A 23977-nucleotide genomic window follows, 5' to 3' on the forward strand; every position below is an offset into this window, starting at 1 on the left:
ATGCAGGTGAGGCCACACAAGCAGCAGAGTATTTGCTAATTTGTGAGAACAGGTACAAAATCTTAGGTACTGGTGATGGTTCTGCATAGACATTGTTTTAATGGGTAAAACATGGTACAGACAACAACTCTGTGCTGCAAAATTGTCCCCAATACTCTGTTTCACATGATCCACAGAAAACTGGAAGGACTTCTGAAAGACCTTGGATCTCTGTAGGTGGTAACGAATAGCACTTCTAAATCCAGCTCTTGAAACTTGCCAACAAGAAAAGAGCATTCTATTCTCAAAGAGAATAAAAGAACTCAAACAACCAAGCTTATAAACTCTCTGAGCCAAACAATTTTCAATTTTACTTTTGGAATACTTTTTCAGGCTAGGATATCAATTTAATCAGTCTTTAATGAAGGCAGTAAATGAACCATGAGCCATAAACCAGGTGAATGTTATAGAAGACTGATGAAATGAAGAAATTTTCTTTCTAACATAACACCACATTCCAGTGTCTCCTCTTTCGATGTGATGTTTCTACTTTCTATTGTTTGCTGGTTCTAATACCACCAAGCAGAATACTCATCTACCCACCACCATACTATCCATGCAGGTAATTAAAATATTGCCTTTTCAGACAAAAAATGCCAGGACACCCATAGATACAAATGTCTACATTTCTGTAACTGGTTTTAATTTCTGGATTTTTTTCTCATTGGGGCTTTCTATGAGCAATTAAGTCCAAAGATTGAGGACAGTAGTCAAGTGTTGCACAGGGCATTTCCTTAACTTTCGCAAAAAGAACACACTTGAGCTTTATGTATTTATTTCCTATTACCATCTTCTTTCATTAATATCAGAAAAAATTATAAGTTACAAGGTTTTCAAGGATGTTACTAAAACATGAGCAACCTTTCAACGGTGATCAGTCATTCGTCACTCAAATATAAACTGGAGGTCTCTCACCTGCCCTTAAAAGTGATCCAAATGTTACACAAAATTCTACAAAAAATTATGCTGTAACTTTGAGAATGTCAGGAACTTACACTACGCACCTATTTTAAGATGTTAAATTAGGACTAATCTCAAGTTGCACTCATCTCTCACATGGAGAAAATTGTCTGTGCATCAGCTCATAATATAAGCACAAATAAAAATCACATCCATCGAATTTATTGATACATACATTTAATCTTATTGCTGGATTGAGTAACCTGCTCGGCAGACAACATACCTCAGAAAATGCTTGGCTCACTTCATCTTAGCTCCCTCATCTTTAAGGATATAGACACTTATTCACTTCCCTAAACTCCTAAGCTAGTACCCATGTTTTGTTTGTTGTGATGAGCTGGGCAAGAGGAGTGACACAATGTGATATCTTTAAATAATTATTGAAAGTGTTTACACCTTCAAGTATTAAGAAGGACAGCTCATCTCATATGCATATGATCTTTCCAACTATTAAAATTTAGTCAAATAACATAGAGGTAGACATAAAAGCTTGGGTCCAAACAGCTATTTTAGAGGTCACAACTCCCATGTAACTATTACTAGCTCCCTAAAATTTACAGGTGTCTGGTTCCTAGACCAAAATCTAAAGTAGATGCCAAGGGTCCATGTAAAAGAGCAAGGCAACCCCCAGCATGGGGTTCACACCACTGAGCCTGCTGAGCAGAAATCTGCCCATGTTAGCTGACAAAAAAATGCAATAGCAACAGTTTAGCTCAAATCCCACCTCTCCTCCAGGCTTAGAGGTGTCCCTCCACGTGACAGGGAGACACTTACCTCCACCTCACATTTTCCTGAGAACACAGGCACAAAGGGCCAAAGAATGTAGGCTCCTAATTCCTACTTAAGCCCTTAAAACACCCACTAAAGTCATGAGAATCTAAGGATTTAAATTGAAGATTAAGAGCTGAAGAATCTTTAGGGATTGATCCTCTCTCTTGCTCTCTCTCAAAAAGCGACAACCTTCTTTTTATCTTGGTTTTTTTTCTCTCTTTTGTTCCAAAAGACGGCAGAGAAAGAAAAAGCTTCTTCCCCCTGTGCAACAGCCCAACCATTAAATATGTTCTGACACATTGAGCACCCAGATCACTCCTCCACTTTAAAGGATTCACACTGCCATTTCCCTGGCCACCATCCCGACAGGGCAAACTCGTCTGCAGGTGAAATATGAAGTGTCTTATGTTTGCTCATAAAAAGATTCATTGGGAGATAGTAAAATTTCCCTTGGAAGGCCAATGGTCAAGGCACTTGCCAAGGCAATGGAAAAGAACTGACAGCTGGTCTCTGACAGAAGAACTGTATATTTTCTTTACACTGTGCTTGTTTTCATACCTCACTGTGACTGGTGTGCTTTTGTACACAAGAAAAACCTCAACTTTTTTCTCATCCTCATATAGCATATTCTTACTTAACTACACTGGACAGTGCAGGATACAAAATATTTGGTCCCAAGAGGGCTGTGAGCCCTTTCATCCCCTCAAGAAACAAAAACATAGAGACTGCTTAGCCAAGGATCCTAAAAACACTTTTGTAGAAGTTTGTGGGGTTTTTTAATCCAGATGCACATGTTTCAAAACACTAGAATTACACACATGATGATGAGAAAAAGGAACATAAAACATAACTGAGAATTACTTAGTTCCAATTGTCCCATTAGGAAACTGTCATTAGAGAAGTCCTATTATGATTTTAGTAATAGCTTCTTCTTATATATGGCATTTCCACTAAAAAACTCATTTGCTGATCTTAAAAGCAGTCTCTCGTGACTTTTAAGTTCAAACCAACATTCAATGACCCCTGAGATGTACAGATTACTGTCATTTCAGATGTCACAATAAACCTCAGGTAACTCGATTCAAGTCTGCCTTACTGACTCAAAAGAGCCACGCTGGGGTTTTTTAATCAAGCCAAATAGCTCATGGGGTGTTTGCTTAATTTTTTGTCAGGTAAAGAAAGATGTCTGCAGTGGCCAATTATACTCTTAAGTACAGTTTTCTTTTGTGAGACCATATAATTTATTTCATTTGCTTTTCAAACAGCAGAGACACCTTTTTTATCTGTTAGTTGTGAGCATTGTTCCTGTCCCTATGGCAATGGGCAAGTCTCTGGATCATTACTGCTTTGTGAATTTGACTCCTGGTACCCTGGGAGACGCATTCTTGGGATCCGGGATGTAGGGAACTGCGGCAACACAACAATGCTGCACCCCAGCAATCAGCTGCTGCTTTTGTGGGACCACACTGAGTTCTGGTTCCACTGGGAGCGGAATTTAGGGAGCCCATGGGGAGACCAGGAAGCCTTTTCAGTTACTTAGAAAAATAAGACATTAGAAAAATAATGTCAGTGCACAGATAATGGAAAAACATGATAAAAAGCTTGGGAAAGTATCTGTATTCAGTTTAAACCACGTGTAAACAGCTCTTCATCTCTCCCACCACACCACACCACACCCTCCTAGAGACAGCAAGGCAAGCACAGTTGAAATCAGAATATTTAACTATTCACTTTATAGTTCTAGGGCCAGTATCTAAAACTGCTGGTCTAAGCTTCTGAGAAAACATTTGCTGATCACAGGATACAGCAAAGTTCTCAAATCTCAGCAAAAATCAAGAAGCCTGTTGAGAAAGTAAAAGTGAGGGAGAGTCTACAGAGCTAAACTATCCAAACAATAACAAGAGTCAAACCCACGGTGAGGGCCTGGAGTTTGCATCAACTTTGATGAGACATTTAGCAAAAACCATGACTGGCATCTTCTGAAAGGAAAGATACCATTTGCAGCAAATGATAATTTAGTAAGCAGAGCATGAGTAACCAGGCTTTGCTCAAATAATGCATCTTCTTAGTGCAACAAAACACTGGAAAGGAATAAACAAAGAAATCCAAATGTGTCCTGTATCAGTACATTCCACACAGTTCAAGTGTACTTAGTGCCTCCTCAACACACAGTTTGGTTAGTGCAGTTTTGATAGCATTCCTATTGTACTCTTTAAACGCAAAAAATTAATTACTTCTATCTGTCAGGCATCATCAGCTCTATTACGCTAAAATGAGGTTTTGTTTGTTTCTTCCTCTGATGTTTTAATTATTGCAACATGATTACAACAGACAAAACAACAGCCTAAAGGTACAGATGTAGCTAACATCTAAAATACACTGGTGTATAAATATGTATGAGGATGCACGCAGCCATGGACGATGCTTCCTTTCATAAACAAGCAACTCACATAATCAAAGCTTAGAACAATTTTTCTGGTACCTTCACATTATTAACATCCTTCAAAATTGCTCCTCATCACAGCAAAGTGACTTTGAGGTAATGAATAAACATCACTCATTCTTTTATGGGGGTAAAAAGGTGATGGAGAGAAATGCATGAAACCTGGTGAGAGATACTTGTAGTTATTAAATGGAAACACACAACACAAACTGTGAAGAACATAATGATTGATCATACTCTAGCATTTATCCTCACCCTTACATCTCACTATTCACATGTCACTCAAGCCAACCTCAATGGTTAAATATTAATCACAGACTCATTTAGGTAGGAAAAGACCTTTAAGATCATCAAGTCCAACTGCTGTCTCAGATAACAAACACACTGTGAAATATTCACCTTTAGGTCACAAGCTCTTGCCTGCTATCTATGCACATGTGGATTTAGAAAGCTTGAAAAAACAAAAGGTAGATCAGCTATTTAAAGGACTCTAAAACTTCCATCTTGTCCACTTCAGAAAGAATCTTGGTACTCAAATTTGAATCTATTCAAATTTATAAGAAGGGTAAGACGATAAAATTGCAATTTAAAGATGGAGAACATCAAAAAGAAGCAATGCCTCAGATTATTCTGTAAGGAACAGGTTTGATTTCCAAGAGTTACGACCACTGAAAAATCTTATCCAGAAAAAAAATACTAAACTGTGCAGCACAGTAATGCAGAGATCCACGTACAGTTAGGTTAGAGCCAAAGTTATTTTACCACTTGTATTATTATTGCTATTACTGTTGGGGCCCTTGAGACTCAATTCCTGCCTGTGCTCTTGCACCAAGAAGGCATCACTCATGCCCTGGCTCTCTGGGCCCTCTTTCCCAAACCAGGTTTGTAGCAAGAGTGAGTTCTGCTCTTCTCTCAGCTCCATTTCTCCAGGTGTTTCTCCTCGTGCAAAACAGTGAAATAAAGTAACGTGAAAAAAATAAGAAGAAATAAAGCAAAATTAAAAAACAAATTTGAAAGTCAAAATAAAAAAAAAGTAAATGTAAAATAAAAGAATAAAATAAAAGAATAAAATAAAAGAATAAAATAAAAGAATAAAATAAAAGAATAAAATAAAAGATAAAATAAAAGAATAAAAGAGTAAAATAAAACAGTAAAATAAAACAGTAAAACAGTAAAATAAAACAGTAAAATAGTTAAATAGCTCAATAACTAAGCAAAATAGAGTAAATAATAAAGTAAAATACAGTGAAGAAATATTAAAGAAAAAATAAAATAACATTTTTTAAAAGTAAAACAAATTTTTAAAAGGTAAACAAAAAAATTTTAGAAAGTAAAACAAAAAAAAGTTTTAAGTAAAACAAAATTTTTTTTCAAAGTAAGCCAGATTTTAAAAAAAATATATAAACAAACAAACTAAATAAAATGAAAAAAAAAACAAAGTCAAGCAAAAGTAAATTAAAAGACTTGGTTTCTAAGTGCACAGGAACATGAGAATAGAACACTGTAGTTGAGACAAAATTGATCTAAACTCTTTGGGCATTGCTCAGCTCAATTCCTCACAGCTGCAACCCAAGCATATCCCTGCCTCACTCTGTATTGAGGACTCTTCTCTGTGGTTCTCTTGCACTACAGTGCTAAATACTCACAGGAAAAAGGTTCTAAACCTTTGAGTCAGTCATACTTGATCCATCATGTGCTATCACATCAGCACACAATCATCACAGCCTTCTCATGAGCAACAAAGCCAACCAGAGCCCAATCTACTGACTGGACACCAGGGCCCAAAAATGCTGAGAAAGTAAGGAGCTGGGTGCTGCAGAGATGTCTTCTCAAAGCTAATCAATGCTACATCTTGTCTCAGGGATCAGCACAAGTGTGAAGGGAAGAGCTTCCAAGCTCTAGATTCTTTCTCAGTGGACAAGGGGGGAGAACCACCACAGGGAAAGGCATTTAACAGCCTTACTCTCAGCACTTCTTTCAGTTCTGTCATGTGAAGCTACACAACTCAATGTGTGAATCCAAGTTCATGTTACTGAGACTCAAAAAAAAGACCTAATCACACCTTCTCTAGACCTTCCATGACTGATTTGCCATTGTCTATCATGTTTGTCTTCTATTTCAAGGGTTAGCAGGTACTCTTCCCATGTTACCAACAATCACTCGCTGCCAAGGGTTGACTCCCAACTAGATTCAGATCACCTCAGTCAACTTTGACAGTTTTCATTACTTTAAAAAAAAAACAACAGACAAAACAAACAAGTACAGTCACTTATTCTCTCACACTGCACTCAAGACTAGCTCTGCAATCTTCACCCCAAGAACGTCATTCCCTTCAAAACCTCCTTGGAATAATCCTTTTTCACAATGCCAAAAGCCCTGAAAAAATAGTTCAGCTAAAGGTGTACCTCAAGCAATTCCACATTTTTGCATTTTCCAGCTGTGTGTGGTTTCCTGTTGTTATCTCCTGACAGGTGCTACCCTGCAGCTCTCCCTGGGATGGCAATGAGCCACTGCTGCCTTCAAGTGACTGCCAGCCCTGTGGGAGCAGGGCAGAGAGGAAACCCTTCCACAGATCTGATCTTCAGCTGGAGGCAAGGTCTGTTGTAGAGGCTGACAGCTCTCAATGAATTAAGAACGTACCACAACATTCAACTTTCCAAAGAGAGATGCCTCTGTTTTACTTGCATCACCACAACCAATGTACGTCAACAGAATTAATCTAGGTTTCCAAAATTAAATTTTAAAGTAGAGAGTATTCAGTAAAAAAAGTGAAGATTTTACTTAAGCAAAAAGGAAACTGTTCTTGGATTTCAGCTTCAGACCACGATCCCACATTTTTTTATTCCCACTTAAAACATGGCCTCTTGTCTTATGCTTAGGTTAAAAAGTCTCCTGAAAAATAAATCCTATTTTAATCATACATCTGAAGAACACCTATTACAGTGATAGCCTGTGTCCAAAAATATATGTTCTAGACACTGCAGAAATAAAACCAGTTATAAGCATATATACACACACTTACTGATATCAGGAGGAAGAAAACCCCCCCAAGACTACAAAGGCATCCTATAGCCACCCTATAACTTGCAATGACATCTCTAAAGGAAGGCTAACTGTAAAACTAGGAAAAACAAAACACTGGAACTTTAGGTGTGTACCGCAAGGACATTGATTGAAGCTAATATATATATATATATATATTAAATGAACAGGCTATTTCATGTCTATATACCTACCAAACTATCATATTACTCCTGCAATTCAGCTGAACATTACACAGCCGCTCAGTCCTGCTGTTGGTTAAACAACTGCAACAAAAATATATTCTCAATTCTTTGCAAGAAGCAAAGCATTTTTTTTGGTTCATATAATCAAGTAACAATCTCATCTGCTCCACAGAATAAAACCAACCTGTGATAAGACATACAACTGACAATTTCAAACAAAATTCCTCCCCCGCCTCAACCAGGAATATCAAGGAATAGTGTCTGATGCTGCTGCACTTAAGAGAGCCCTAACTCAGTTTATCCCCTGTAGCTCCAGTTTAAATGATGATACAGTCTTTCAATCTACAGGCCAAAATACCTCCTACTGCTACACACGTATTTTTCAAGGAATAACAGTGCCAGCTTTTATGCTACTTGTAGGATACTTTTTATGTCACAACAAAATCATTTCACTATCATCTCTTCAATTTAAGTAATGTTCTTTTCCAAGACTGAAGTCAAAGAAATTGTGTACCAATCAACCAGGTTATAAATTCAATTTATTTTTCAACTAATTCAGTTTAAAAGGGAATAGACAGCTCATGACCCTGTATCCTTAAATCAAAATGAGGGTATAATGCCCCTGTCCCAACTCTCCAGTCTCAAAAGGACCATCTCAGTCTCCTTTTTCTTCTGAAGGAAAGGGCATTATCAACTGTAACAGGAACTCTTGCAAGTTAAAATAAAGAAAATAATTTACTACAAAATCGGTTGCTTTTCCCTCAAGATTTCTGATTTTCTTGCAGTTTCTAACTTTGACACGTTTTGGCTGTCTCAGGTTTTCTCAGCTTCACCAATTCTCAAGAATTCTAAATGCCTACTGATTTCACAGGGGTCAGATTAAGGCAGTGAAGAAAACAAGGGAGAATTTCTCTGGTTTAGTAGTAAGACTGAAGGAAGAGTTCTCAAGTCAGTCAGTTTAGAATTAATTAAAATACAGGAGAAAATACTGGGGAATGATTTATATTCAAAGGGGATTATGGCTAACACTAAAATGTTTACAAAATCAATAGGAGCCTAGCACAAAACAGATACAGCTCAGGGGAATTCACATTGATTAGATTCCCTGTCCAAGATCTGTCCTCTTCTCCATGTTCCTCATTAATTCATTTCAAGATTTATGTGAATTGCAAAATAGATGTAACTGAGCTGCAGGTATTTATATTGTGTTAAATAAGAAAGAAAGAATTCTAGTCATCTGAAACCTCAATTCATTTGTTTCCAAATGTCTAATGAGAGAGGATGGTTCGGTTTGCCTCCACATTCATCATCTGTTGCACATTATTGAATATCCAATAATGCCAATACTAACCAAGAAAAAACTGACACAATTTGTTAGCTCTCAGACTGAGTTGAAAATTTCCTGGTGTACCCAAAACACAAACCCAAAATACTCCTGACAACCAAAATAGTGTATGGGAAAAGCTGTACATCTTTATAACACTCAATTTTTCGTAGCCTTTTATATAGAATTAGCAAGGTGTTAATCACTAAAAAGGATGTTGGGGCACTGCAGCTCCAGTGCTGTCAAGCATCAGCTGCCCTACCAGCCACAAAGGCAGGTCGTGTTTTAGACAAATGTGATATTATTGTTTGTACAGAAAAAATTACTGGATGAAAACCACACACAGTGACAGTGCCAGGCTCTGAATTGATTCCTATAGAAAAGAACGACTGGAAATTGTGCCTTACACAAACTGAATGCACTCCAGATTGCCACTGACCTTTTCACAATAGCACTGATTCGGCTAACTAGACTGAAAGCTGAAAAGCAAATAGAGTCACCGAAGGGGTAATGGGTTAAAACAAGCTCCAGAACAGAGCAGGAGGCCTGACCTTCAAAGGTTAATGTCACTTGTGCCCAAGTAAATGGAGGAAATATTTCATGACCAACACAGTGGTTCTTAAGCAGACATTATATAATTCCAGGGAAACAGAGTGCTTAACTGAAAAATAACTCACGTGCATGAACCTGCCATCTCCAAGACTAGAATCTTAAGAGTCTGAACCAGTCTAATTGTTGGTCACACAAATTCTAATATCTAGCAACGATCTTTACCTTCCCACATGCTTGCCTGATTTTCCATTTTCTCAGTCAAGTGACAATACAAGTCCATGTAAGCTCTGCAAAATTCCTCTCACCCAAGAAACTCGCAGTGGAAAACAATGCCTGTATTCTAGTGGTAAGGAAGAGCTTTGTGCAGAGAAAATAACTAGGATCATTCCTACTCTTGGAAATGTGAATGCATCAGCAACAAACTCAGGCTGCCATGGCATCTCCACATAAGCCAACTAACAACAGATGGCACTGAATCAACTCTGCACAAAACTGTGTTTTACTGCCTTGGGGAGGGGGGACTGGAAAGTTAGGAAACAAAAACCTGAGTGATCTGCTGCTGAGGAAACAGAAAAAGTGGGAATGGCAACAGCTACTTCTTGAACATCCACCATGAGGATAGGTCTCAGTTTACAACCTGTCCCCCGGGCAGCAGGAGCACCACTAAGCGTTGTGTCTTGGGCTCCAATACATGGAAAGCAGAGTAAGCACGTGGCCAACCTGCCTGTGGTGGAGTCTGGTGCCCCAGGAAACTGCCTGCTTTGCCTATGCCTAGAGACAGCCCCGAGGCAACCAGGAATTTTCCAGTGCAAACTCTTTGCAAATTAGGTATTCTCCCTTTTTTTGCAAAACACAGCATGTCTCGGAGCTAACACTAACTCACATTTGTGTCTGAAGATGCTGCCATGTGTTCATATAATTATCTCAGCACTAATAGCTACCAATACGTACAGACACATTCTCTGGTGAAAGCTAGAAGGGAAAATATGAGTCATAGGATTAGGGGAAACAAAATAATAAAATGAAGCTGAGAGGTAAACAATCCTAAGGAAAGACAAGAGACAAAAAGGAGTGTGCACCGCTAATTTCATCCTAATAATTTTCAAGCACTTTCTTAAGCCTGTAAGTGGACAGAAAATAATTTTCTACTATTAAACACAGTGATCCCTACAGGGACATGTTATATGAGTGATCCCTATAGGGACATGTTATATGAGTGATCCTTATAGGGACATGTTCTCACCTCATGTATATGAGGCATATACAGCTTCAGTGAGTGAGTTCAGGACAAGACATAAACACAGCAAATATCTTCAATAGAACCAATAAAAAAATTAGGTTAATAAAATGCAATTAATCAGAAACTATCCACAGCAGGAAGCAAAAATAAGATGTCAAATTTAGAAATGAACAGAAAAAATGAGAAGAAAATTATAAGGACAGACAGCGAAAAAATTTCTAGAACACCCAAGGGATATTTTGAAATTTACCCTTTAGACATGAAGAACAGGTGCACTAACTAGAAAAATGGGAAGGTATGTTTTTGGAAAAGAAATGAACACTAAAAATATTGTAAGAGTCAGCAAATCAATAGGAAACTAACATCAATATAAGAGTTATCTTTATAGATGCTGAACATATCTTTGCACTAATTTCCATTACTTGAATCAAAGTTTCACTCTAACTTTTTTTAGAACTCTTTTCCCTGACCTCCAAAAAGATTCAGGTACAAAGAAGTAGATTATTAAATAGAGGCAGATATATTAGAAAAAAAGCACTTTTTGAGAGATTTTTTCAGAGGCAGCTACCTACCTAAATTAAATTGATTTGACTGTCAAAAATTTTTCAGAGTAAGAGGAATTCTCTTTCTAAAAATTAAATATGTACATGAATACTTTATAGAATGTCTTTCCTTAGCTGTCAATAACATTTAGTAAATAAAATTGGAAAAAAAAACCTCAACTTATTTCTTGCTATGTAAGCAGTTTGATTACTTTTCTACACTTACTTCAGCTTATTTAGTGGTATTATTGTGCTGTTCCTTATCAAGAGAAACCTGCACAGACATACACCAGTAAATGGGTATATCCTAAATATATGGAGGTTCAGGTGGAGCTTCCTCTTCTGGATAGAACAATGCAATTGAAAAAAGCAGTCTTATTTTTAGTTTCAGTTCAAATATAGCTCCTTATGCAACACAATACATAATTATTATGTTATTCCTTTGCTTAAATAAATCTATAAATGTGTTTCCATAAATGAATTGCATTGAAAAAACGCAAGGAACTGAATTTTTATTTGAAAATAAAACTTGATACAAATATATAAAGGAAATATGCCTATATATATTAAATTTGTTGTCTAAATTTGTCTAAATACATTAAAATTGTTATATACCAGTGTAACCGTACTACATCTGGATAATGTCAAAAACTTAATGTCTTTTAATAAATTCAGAATGGATTGCAGCTAATACAGGCATAGCCTGTACCATCAGCATGCAGCTCAATTCTGAATTAATCTGAACAGAAGCCATAAGGAGAAATGCTGGAAAAGGATGCAAAATATGTATGCTGAAATTGTAAAGGAAAAGTGGAGAGCAAACTACACAGCAAAGCCTGAGGTTAGCAATAATGTCTTTTCCAATAATTTCTTAACTTCTGTGCTTTGTTTTTTACATCCACATTAACTTTGAATACCCAGAACTGTATCAGTAAGTCACTTACTAAATCTTGCAGGGAAAAACATGTTGGTATAAACTGACATTTGTCATGGCTTTAGAGACTCTTGTACTTTTAGAACCAATTTCACTTTTCCATCTACTGGAAACAAAATATATTCATATAAGGGAAAAGACAATAGATAATATTTACTGGAGCAGCCTCCAGCTATGCTATTACCACAGGCAAAACACATTTTCCATTAAAAATAATTTTTTAAAATATTTTTATGACAAGCCAAATTATATTTTCCATTTAGTTTTGGTGTTTTCTTTGTTGTTTGGAGGGCTTTTTTTGTACTGAAGGATAAAAACTTAATTTCCTTCAGCAGTTTCAAAAAAAAAAATTAACAACTGTAGGGAGAAAGGAGAGGTGGTTTGGTTTGCTGCTCTTTTTTCAATTTTCTTTCACAGCTAACTTTAGGTAGAGCAAATTCTTTAAGATTAATCAAGCTGGTCAAGACAGAATATCTGCTAGATGTCCTTTTCTGGATGCAGTAAAGCTGCTGTATTTGTGCTTTATATTATAGGCCCTGGGCACCATAAGTTTCCTGGCTCCCCAAAGCTCTAACCTTTCATTTTCACCCGTTTTGTAGCAACACTCATCTCTGTTACCTTCTCCCAAGGTGGGTGCTGTGCCTTCACAGCCAGGCAAAGTGCCACCATGTTCCACAGGGTCACTACCCACTTATGGCTCAGCATCTGCTCAAGAAGCACCAGAGCTTCAGACAACTTGCACTGAAGCAGCTAAAAGTGCTTAAAAGCATTTTAAAGAAGATTCTTTGAGAGGCCATGGCAATGAGAACAGTTCCTGGGGAGTTTAATGCTATTTTCTCCCAGGACCCCTGACATCTATATACAAACCTGAAAAAAAAGTGAAGTTTCTACACTTTCTTCACTGCATCCATTACCTCAGGTCTCTACACTCTCTAGGCTGAGATCTGAGTCCTCCAAGTCCTTCATACGGGTTCTTCTGCAAATTAGGTTTTTTCCTGTGTTTTCAAAATTGAGGGGGGTGTTCATTTCAGTCTGTAACAGCTCTTGCTGTAGGATAAGTGCACATGCTTCCCTCCTCTGACCTACTCATGCCACCCTTACAGTTACATTTAGACAGCCTCAAAATTGGTTCTACCATTGCCAGCACAGACCTTGAAGCAGCTAGAGAGCACCATTTACAATGTGCATTTTTACTCAGTGAAAATCAAGCCCAACCCAACATGTTATCTATAAACTGGCCCTGAGAGCTTCCACTTGGAAAAGGAGCTCCATGCCCACAAATCATTCTTTAAGAGCAACAAAGAGACAGATTGAGCATCAAACCTGCACATCACGTTTCTTCCAAGCAGCCGAAAAAATGTTTCTAAGTGCCAGCATTTAAATGACGTTATCTTTTTCTCATTTCAAGACCATGCAAAGTAATTTCCCTCTCTGCATCCCCAAGCACTGCAAAAGGCAACCACAGAGGGTCAACAGCATCTAATGTCCCTCCAGTGCTCTTGACACAATACACGGTACAGGATAAGAGATGACAGAACCACAGAAAAAATTTGGGTTGGAAGTTAACTGGAGCTTCCCCACATCAACCCCCTTTTGAACTCCACAGGCCCCTGAGAAAGTTGCTAATCTGTCAGATCCTGGGTAACTAACGGCTGTTGTGCTGCAATGGGAAAGCTCCATCTTGCATATATGCATGAACACACACATCCATCACACATACATACACACACACGTCATTTTTTAACTATTCTAGTTATGCTCCAGGTTTTTAAAAAGGCAAAACTTCAGTACCTCAACCTCTAAGATTTAAGAGATACACACACAATTTTTAGCAACTTGTATGAAAGTATTGGTAAATGGCTTCCATCCAAGTCCAAGCAAAACCTCCTCATTATATACAAACATTTCTCAGTATTTTTCAGTCCAGCTCAAACACAAGCAAACTTCTGATGACCACTAAAAGAACAATTCTGATTTTTTCTTTCCTTTGCTGCCAAACGTTTGATGCAAACACTGATCTGGTATAAACCACCACAGCTCCACAAAAAGTTCTTTCACATTTTTCCTTTTCATTGATGCCAGCACAACTGTGACATGAGCTATACTGTGTCATAATTGGAAGAAAGAATTTTGGAAATATCAGGATCAGATACAAGGGCTTAATGAGTAAAGACCAGCAAGAGCTCTTTCTGCTGATAAGGTGTAGCACATGCACATTGCCATTTATTGCACGAACTTCTCCCTTTCAGGGGCTGCCCCTGGACTCCTCTCTGAAACAGAGTTTAGAAAGCAAGTCCTTTCTGCACCTCATGTCTCAACAGGAGGGTTCTCTAATAAACTTTGTCTGAAGCTCCCACTCTGCACACGACAAAGGGTCATTACAGGGTAACGATAATTACTCTGGCCCAGAAGGAACATGCAACAGCTTTTTCTTTTCTCTTGACTTATTAGTCAGCTTTTAAGTCAGATTCTATTGCAATTAGTAGCCAACAACATGGCACTGGGCTTTTCATTAACCCCCCTATCAAATTATATCCCATGCAATGCAGAAGAATGCATGTAAGAGCATTTGTTGATCTCCACATGCACAAAAATCTCAACAGCCTCAGAGCAGGATTTTCATTGCCATTCTGAAGGGGTGAAGATGCTTTTTTTTCCCTGAATAGCAATGATTGTAATTTGTTCAAATGCAAGTTGCTAACATAAGAACTGACAGTTGCAAGGCTGAATTCCTTAGGAGCCATAATTATTTATGGCACTTTATTACAACAACTCTAAAACATATGGTTACCTTATTAGAAATTAGAATTTATTTTCATATAAATCTCAGCATGACATTACACCAAAAGAACTAAAGTTACTCGAGGGGGTGGCAGATAATTCTACTTTCCAGGGTTCTGTAGTTGGAATATGAATTTAAACTAATTAACTTGTAAATATAAAAGCAGTTTTGATAACAGAAATAATATATGTAGCACCATATAAGGCATAAACATCATCTTCTAATAAACTCTTGAATCTTCTTAGTATAAAAAAATTTTAATATTTTCCTTGAAATCTTTCTGTCCACTGGCAAGAATATCATCTCTGCCTTTGAACTTACGCATTTACTTGGCAGGAGAAAGGTCTATTTTGTTTTTAACTCAGTTTCCTCCAAGAGCAGCTCACAGCACAAGGAATCTGCAGCCTCATTTATTGAAGTCCATATACCCACAAATGCAGGGCTTCGACTGACAAGTCCCTGCCTTTTGATGATGTTATAAAAGATGAATTTGAGTTGGTGCAATGGTTAAGAATATAATTTTAAATAAAAAGTCTTTCTTTATGAAAACAGTAGGCAAGACAAATTTATTATTTGTATTATATCCCCAAGAGAAGGCACTTTCTCTGATAAATAGGATTATATACATAGCAGAAGTTTGACACTGTCAGGTAATTGAAGTTTTAAAAAGTAGGTTAACAAGTGTCTTTCAAAGAATGTGAACTTTTAAAAAAACAACGTGTCATCAAGTCTTGAGGGGTGGAGGGGTTGTCTGGGGTTTTTGGCATGGAGAGGTGGTTTGGGGTTTTGTTTTGTAAGTCTCCATGTGAGGACTTAGTGTTTCAGTTGAACAGCCACCAAGGTAGTCTTTAAGGCAGAGATGATGATCTTGGCCATAACATTTTTAGATTCTTCTCCTGCCCTCCTCTTTTTTTATGGTTTCAGCATAGAGAAAAATTCACTGCATTTACCATCAACATTTGTCCCATCCCCTTACCTTCACGGAATTACCTGAAGCACCCACTACGTACAGCTCGTGTATATGTACACCTATAAACAGCACAGAACATGAGTTTATTATAGCACACAGTGAATAACTTCTGCAGGAAACAGACGTCTTGGGATGCAGGTTTTTTGAGAGTACCACAAACAGAAGGATTATCATTAAAAGCTGACTCAGAAGTCAAGCCAATGGACACCATCCAAAACCACAGTCGTACATCACTGCCACACAGAAGGTTTATATGGTACCACATAATGTTAATGTCACCTCCCAAGCCACAAGGCGGTGAAATTAGAACAGCTGCAATGAAATCACTGCAGAGGAGGAGGGGAAAATTCAACAAAATTCACCTTATTTTATAGAGCAAGAAAAACACCAGCTGCAGAAACTCAGTGGATTGCCAGCAGACTTGTACTCTGAGGGCCATATGCAGGACTGGTTTATTCTTTTGCAGTTCAAATGGCTCGTGAAAAGTTCTGCCACTGAACAGTTATTTATGTACAGGATGTGATGAGTCTAAGGATTAAATATCAGAGGTAAGCTTTATGGAGCTCTCTCATCTTCAGAACCGTAACAGAAGCCACACTGTATGATGAAAGATTTTTTTGTTCCTCTATGTTTTGCAACAGAAGTAAACTTCTATTTTTGATTGTTTGTTTTGGATTTTTTGGTTAGTTTGTTTTTTTTTTCATTAAAGCATGCTGATGGTGATGTCTTCGCACTTGGAACTAAATCATTAATCTAAAAAGGCTAATTTTTCCCAATTTCTCCAACAATGGAAAAAACTCCAACTTTCTTCCTCTTTGGGTTGCAATTATTTTTTTCTATGTGACTTTCAGAAAACAAGCATTTTCTGATCAAACCTACACTACTGTACGTTCAGAACACATTTTTTCAACATATTTATGTATCTATGTTTCTGTAAAGGATTTCCTGACTACATCTGACATCAAGTTCAAAGGAAAAGAAACTGAAAGCAATAAAGACCAGAGTGTGTGTGTGGAACATACTTACAAATCACAAGTAAATGAAACATTGTTTTATTTTTAAAGTAGCAGCAAAATCCTGATATTCCAAGTTAGTGATCTGTCACGTTGAGAGCTTGATAGCCTTGTGCAGGAGTCAACCAACGAGTCTTGGGAAATTATATTTTTCTACAAACCTAAGATAAGTAAGAATGGTATCTCTTGCTTTACAAGAATATTGAGACAACTGCCTTTCAGAGCTCTAAGTCAAAATACTTAGGCAAAAAAAGAAAAAAGAAAAAAAATAAGAAGAAAAGTAGTGACCTTGGAATTTTATTGTCAAGTAAGTGAGATAAAAAGCTTTATCTGGTCTGTCTTCCAGTGCCGCATGTAGAAGGGAGACTGGGTGCCTACAGGAGATGACTGCAGGGTAGTCTAGCACATCAGGTGGACACTTTGCCTGGTCAGTCTGTGCTGCAAGCTTAGATCCATGCTCAGTGCCAAATGAGCACTCAGTTTTCTCCCAAAGCTTTCATTCGTCTTTATGTCATCTACCCAAAATCTGCCAAGCCCAGTAAAGCTATCCTAACTCTTCCTCACAGCACAAACTAAGCAGATTTTCTGAATTTGGCTAATATTTCATAGCTTATGTGACATTTTTTTCAAATGAGCAATAATTTGTGAACAGCAAATTACAATAACATGTCTGGAGCACAGAAGGGAAAGAGTGACTTGGTTGTGTTCCTTCTGAATGAAAGTCACAAGTGCTTCTAGAGCATTCTCCCAAGTTCAGAAATGGATTGGGTTTTCACAAATATTAAGGTATTTAACTCATTACTCTTTAAGCTGAGGTAACAGCAATAAGGTGACATTGAGATCAGGTCATATAAGGAATCATCGAAGAGAGAAAGAACACTCTAACATATCATTATAAAATGAAAATATTCATCTTGTAGGTCCACTTTAGTCAATGGATTCTTTCTTATAATAGAAAAAATCTTTCTTATATAGAAAAAATCTTCTTTAAATCTTAAATCCTGTTATCACAGGACCATTCTCTGGTGACACTGGTTAACCACATGCTACACAACATGACAAGACATCTTGTGGTGTGCTACTGTACCTCTTTTTCTAGATGCTTCTTGGGAGCTTAAGAAAGTGTGCACGAAGGTGTGGATGAAAGGTTAATACTAATTTTCTTGCTGAATGCACTCCTGTTGGTGAGAAGAGGCATGAATTTGTCCTGTGATATTCATCCCTCTTCAGGTTTTAACAGTTTTCACAATGGATCAGAGCTCAACAGCAACTAGATAAAAATCACTTTTGTACCAACATAACAACTTTGCAGGTGGAAAGGGGCTGTTAATGTTTCAAGCTAAGAATGTAATAAGAATGAAGAGCTGAAATGTGGCAGAGGAATATTCTTTTGCTCTTTACTGTGAAATATAGATAATCACTGAATTCTTTTCAGAAGACATGGCTCTTTTCTTGTTAGTATCTAAGAAGTGAGGATCAGCATGCTTGCTAGCAACAAGCCTGGCTTTCAGCTGACTTGATTTTCCTTAGTTCATCATCTCTGAGCTTCAGACTCTCTATTTGCTGACACTTCCCTGCCTCTCAGTTTGCCATACGCAGACTGTTCCTATTAGTATTTGCAAAGCAGTCCCAAACTGCAGAGCTTTTCAGCTCTGAAGAAGTCCTGTATACAAGCATTTGCAGGTCTGCTGTACCCATCACATAACATACCTGGAAGGGCCAACATAAGACAGACTCAAATGAATTCCCCATTTTAGTCCTGGTTTTGCCACGAACTGCTGCCCCACATGTAACTAACACTCACACGTGCAACTTTCAGTGCTCAGCACAGGAGCACAGATGTCATGGAGCACAGGAGCCCAAGAAGTCACAGCCGCAAGTGTGCACAGACTGCTACAACTTGACTGTTTGAGTCCTGCAGATCTTGGACTTGCACAGTTCCCAGAATTCATCCATGCATATGTGACAGAGATAAATGGACACCGGTTCAACACTTGTGCCTAAGTATCCACAACTGTAGCTAAACCTCAGGCAACATGATTAATAAAAATATCTCTATAAATCTCTCTTCAAAAGATGAATGCTCTAATTATCTCTGATATATGCAAGAAAAGAAGGCAAATGTCAAAAAAACCCTGACTTCTAAGTAAAATACATTGCTTTTACAGAACACAGAGAATCTCCACTTCTCTCCTTCATTCATTACAAACTCCATTTACTTGTTTGCTTTCAGAAACTTCTGTCTTTCCTGAACACATCTCTGTTATTTTAAAAGTGGAATGCATACAGTGAGTGGTTATCCTGTATGTACATCTTGATGAGAGAAGCTGCTAACTACTTGAAAAGTAGTTATTGAAAATGAATAATAAAAGCCTCTCAGGTTTGCATTATTTATTTTACAAATATGCTGATGTAAATTCTCTGATAAAAGTTAGAAACTTTTTAATTCTTTTTTCCATTGTACTGCTAATGTGAATACGGAATGTTAAAAAAAAGAGACAAATACTTGTCAGAAAGCAAAGCAGACTCAAACACAATATTTCAGATATCTTACAAAATGAAATTCCTGCTGTAAGCTCCAGCAGGATAAAACTGTGTGACTAAGTGCAAGTAGAAATAACAGTAAAACCATAGGTAACTCTACGTCAGAATTCACATCCACAAGTGCTTCAAATACTGGAAGAGATGAGAAATCTGGAAAGCTCCAAGTTAATGATCTGGAGCACTCCAAACTAAGGTGCCACTTCCCAGCACATATCATGAGTATGAAATAGTTTAACCTTGCCACCTCCAAGGAAACAGTAATCTTACATGTCTTAAATTTGAAGGCTTAGGAATGACAGAGACAAATCTAAATTACAACTGAGCATAAGATCTTCCTTCCTTCCTTCTTCTTCTTCAGGTGTTTTGAGTATTTGATTCTTACAGAGTACACACAGAAATCCAAAACAGTAAAAGAAAAAACCCACCCCTGTACCTTATCAACATCCTGGCAACTGTACCTTCAGATCCACGCCTTTAGCCTCATTTTTTTAAGTCACAGCTTCACCGTGCATTTGAGACTATAGTACAGCCAACTGTGAAATGACCCTACTTAGCAGATTGAACACAGAGATGAGAGGAATGAGGTTAGAGAGGCACAGAGAGAAATTTTGCAGAGAGCTGTTCTGAGGAGTGAAAGGAAGGTCTTCACAGGGCTGAAAGGAGTCACCTCTTGGCTAATCAATTTGTCAGTCTGTAGCTCCCCTTGCTCAAGGGCCTCTCTTCTCTGCATTACCTCCTAAGAACTGCACTCCATCTAGCAAATTTATAATTTCATAAAATGCAGAAAGCAACACTCATCTATCCCATGGTCTCAGGCAGCAAAAGCAGCTGTGTTTGTTCTGTTGCCTCATGTTTCATCCGCATGCACAGAAGTCAGGGATTTGATTTACCCTTCCGAAATTTAATGCAACATAGACCGGGTATGTGGTAATTCCTACTAATTTCTTTAAAAAGTTCCTTCTTTCACCATCACTACCACTAATGTACTGCCAATAGCTCCAAAATTGTTTGGGTCAAGATGTTTAAATTTTTTTCCACAGAATTAAAAAAGGGACAGTCTGCTACTAAGTAAATAAAAGTACTAAGCACTGATGCTATTTAAAACAGACCAAAAAAAAGAACTAATACTGTGTTTTGTATCATAGCTGATAAACAGCCTTCTTACTGTCTTCTGGTCTCTGAGAACTCCTTGTAGTACACATAGAGCAGATGTTCCCACAGTTTTTTGCACAAAAAGGTTTCTCTCTATACACAATATATTTGTTGCTTACCTTTAAAAACACATGTGGGAACTGTCTTCCCAGTCACTGGAAGTGCATATATAGGACCATTCAAATTTTTGTTTGTAGAGAACTGACTAAAAACCGTAAGATTTATAGCTGCAGTTTACTGAACACATTTATAAATTGCTATATAAAGCCATCCTGTTCACTTGCATACACTAAAAAATTTTTTTATGAATGCAGGATCATTTCAGCACAGTCCACGCATGTCTTTTTTTATTCTTTCATCCTGTCTTCCAATTCTTATGGTATATTTTAACACCTTGTCAAAAATGCCATCTCCCTTCCATCACCAGTACTATTGGAAAAACAATCTAGGGAAATATTTTTTACAAAGTACTTTGAAAACTTCCTATAATGGCCAAAAGATTAAATACTGCAGCCTGACATGCAAGGGTATTTAAAAAAAAAAAAAAAAAAAAAAAAACCAACAAACAAAACAACCCACAATGCAAAGGCAGGAAGGAATGTGGCATATACTGAATCACCAATTTATTTTTTAATAAGTGCATCACAGCTATGAATAACAAGTTCTAGAAAACACTGAGAATCCAAAAGGAAAATAATACCCCATTGCATTCATTCCTCTGATGGAACAACACATGAACAGAACTACCTCAGCCACACTTTTCTTACAAATAGGTCTCTTATGTATCATAGGAAAACCATTTCAGTTAAGTACCTGTCCCACAGAAGTACTTCAGGAAGGACTGCAGGTCGTCATTTTTATATTCGAGCCTCAGTACTCCTTCACTCTTACCTTTCTCACAAATGCCTGAAGAATTCCCACTTCCTAAATTAATGTATTTTATAAAGATGCTGTTCTCTGAAAAAGATTTTAGAAGGTAGGTGCTATTCTCTGAAAAACATCACTTTTCAACTTGTCATGACAGCATGACCAGGGTGTGCCAAGGCACAACTGCAACAATGAATTATGCCCATAGACAGGTAGTCCAGATGGTCCAGCACCACTTGTAACCTTCAATCTCTATTTATGAACACGGAAAGAGTCCTTGTCTTATTCACCATCATGAAACCGAACTTTGCAAAGAAATTCATCCATGTGCAATTTATTTCAAATGATATTTCTGAATAGGCTGTTCAGGGGGCAGGTGTGAATATTTTGTTTACCTTCACAATATGCAGAGTCTCCTTGGACAGAGAGATAACCATTCTTGCATTCACAAGTAGCTTTTGTGTTCCAGTTTTTGCACTCTGAATTTTCACCACATCTGTGCCCCTCTGCACAGAAGTTATGGCCTGAAATACAAGGAACATACAATATAGTATTAAAATGTGTTTATTTCAGATATTCAGATATTTGCATTGACTGTATCACTCAAACTTCATCATGCTACATTCCAGAAATTCCCTCTACAAACCTAGCTGGTGCACACAGGTTTTTTGGGTTTCTCCATCAATTCATTCTCAGTAAAACCATTTTGTTCAAAAAGGTATTTGTATGACTACTTTAAGTTAGGAGAAAAGACAACCCCAAAGCAGGAAACAATGACAATTCATTAGTGTTCTACTGAACCCATGTAGCATAAGCCTCTGATTGTCAAAAAGTGCAATACTAACTTACACCAAAAAGACAATAAAGTAAAATATAAAAGAAAAAAAAAATCATTCAAAAATCTCTTATTATGCATAACCACACAGAGACCAAAATGAGGCACTGCACAAAACTGCAGCGGTAGTCAAAGCAACCCCAGACACTGCCTTGTAATTCTGTCATCAAAAAACAGCTCAATTGTTTCTACCATTTATAATTATTCCAGGGATCAGGTTTTATAGAGGACATTTTTTTATTAATCTCTCTTTTTTTCCTTCACACAAATTCTCAGTAGTTTCTTTGTGAACAGTTTCTTTTATTCCATACAAAGTCGTTTCTAAAAATAGGATGAACTTTGCCACTTCCTTCTCTAAAGGCACAACTGGATGAAGTTCTTTCTTTCCGATTTTCAATATATCTCAAAGACGTGTCAACATCTTTCTCTGCTGAAGTCTAAAGTGAAAGTAATTGCAACTTTATCTCTTTAAAGGTACTCCACTGGAAGTACTGTTAAGAGATAACTTACAGAATTTGACAACAGAATTTTTTTCCTCCATTGGTGTATGTTTTATGGGCTTTCTTTATTAATATCCAAGAGCCAATTTCTATTTGACTGAGATATATAAGCAGTCATTTTGGCAATTTCTATTTTGTCTGGATTTTCTCTCCTGGAAGGAGGGAAAGCAGAAACCCAGACATACCATCACCTCCTTGTATTCCAACTTGAGCTTATATGGATACAAAAACAGTTTCTGCCAGTTCTGCCTGGTCATAAAGGAGCAAACTAAGAATTCTAGTTCGTTGATTGTAAACTTTCCTAACAACCTCTAAAGACAGCTAAGGAAAACACGACCTATACTTCCAAGATCTAAATGCAAGACTTTGTTCACATCCCTTGCTTTGACATTCTATTTTTGTTTGTTTTTAAACATGCACTTTAGTCATCTACTAATTTAACATGCAGGTTATGTCACTTCAGTGCACTCCAACTTCGTGAATTTGATCATCTAATGCTGAGTTTTGAGGCAATTTCTAAAACAAGTCAGTGCTTGTTAGCAAGGAGGACATTTTCGCAGTGTCAACATCCAACTCTACACTTAAACTTCAAATTAATTTTATTAACAACCAAGGAATCTTCCCTGTGCTCAGTTAAGCTTGTTCTTTCATTGTAATCCAACTTGTGAAAAAGAACCAATTCCCTTAATGAAAACTTCAGATTTCCCTTCTAGTCTTCACTCATTTCACAGTCTGGTAAAAACCACTCAAGTATTCCAGATACAGCCTTGTCAAGCCTGGGTACTTTTTATTCTGGTAAAATGGGGTGCCAATACACTGCCTTTAGCCATTTACGCAATCACAGTATTTGACTTCTCATTCTTGCCTTTATAACTATAATTGAAACTGAACACTGGAACCCATCTCCTCAAACTTATCCTTTCAGCATCTAATTTATGCTCCCCAAGCAGGATTACTATTCTGTTGGCATTCTAGATAACATCCAAGAGACAACAAGTTTTATAACATTTTCTTTGTCACTGTTTCCCCTAAGACTATGACATCCTAGTCTGTTACTGGCTTCTTTAGAATAATAATTCTCCTTTGAACTCACATACAGTATTAGTTTTATATTTGATTATTATTGGATCAGAACGTCTGCAACATATCAGTGTGTTAAGCTAGGGACTAAAAAATATCACATTTTAATTCAGTGTGGATTGTTACTCTTGGGGTATTTTGTTTATATTTATTTCTATTTCCCTCTCATCCAGACCTCTAAAAAATATTTCATCTTTCTCAG

The 23977-nt window shown here is 37.3% G+C and overlaps 1 protein-coding gene across 4 annotated transcripts in view; it reads right to left on the reverse strand.

Annotated features, from left to right (window-relative positions):
* Positions 1-23977, reverse strand: part of NELL1 (neural EGFL like 1) — a 283038-nt gene that overhangs the window by 172223 nt on the left and 86838 nt on the right. For all 4 annotated transcript variants that reach the window (XM_027696334.1, XM_027696335.1, XM_027696333.1 and 1 more), the window contains exon 12: positions 21756-21884. In XM_027696334.1, the coding sequence (XP_027552135.1) occupies positions 21756-21884 (129 nt within the window). The remainder of the gene's footprint in view (positions 1-21755; positions 21885-23977) is intronic.

The sequence above is a fragment of the Neopelma chrysocephalum genome, unplaced genomic scaffold (assembly GCF_003984885.1).
Source record: "Neopelma chrysocephalum unplaced genomic scaffold, ASM398488v2 Primary Assembly neopelma1_106b, whole genome shotgun sequence".
Taxonomy (NCBI): domain Eukaryota; kingdom Metazoa; phylum Chordata; class Aves; order Passeriformes; family Pipridae; genus Neopelma; species Neopelma chrysocephalum.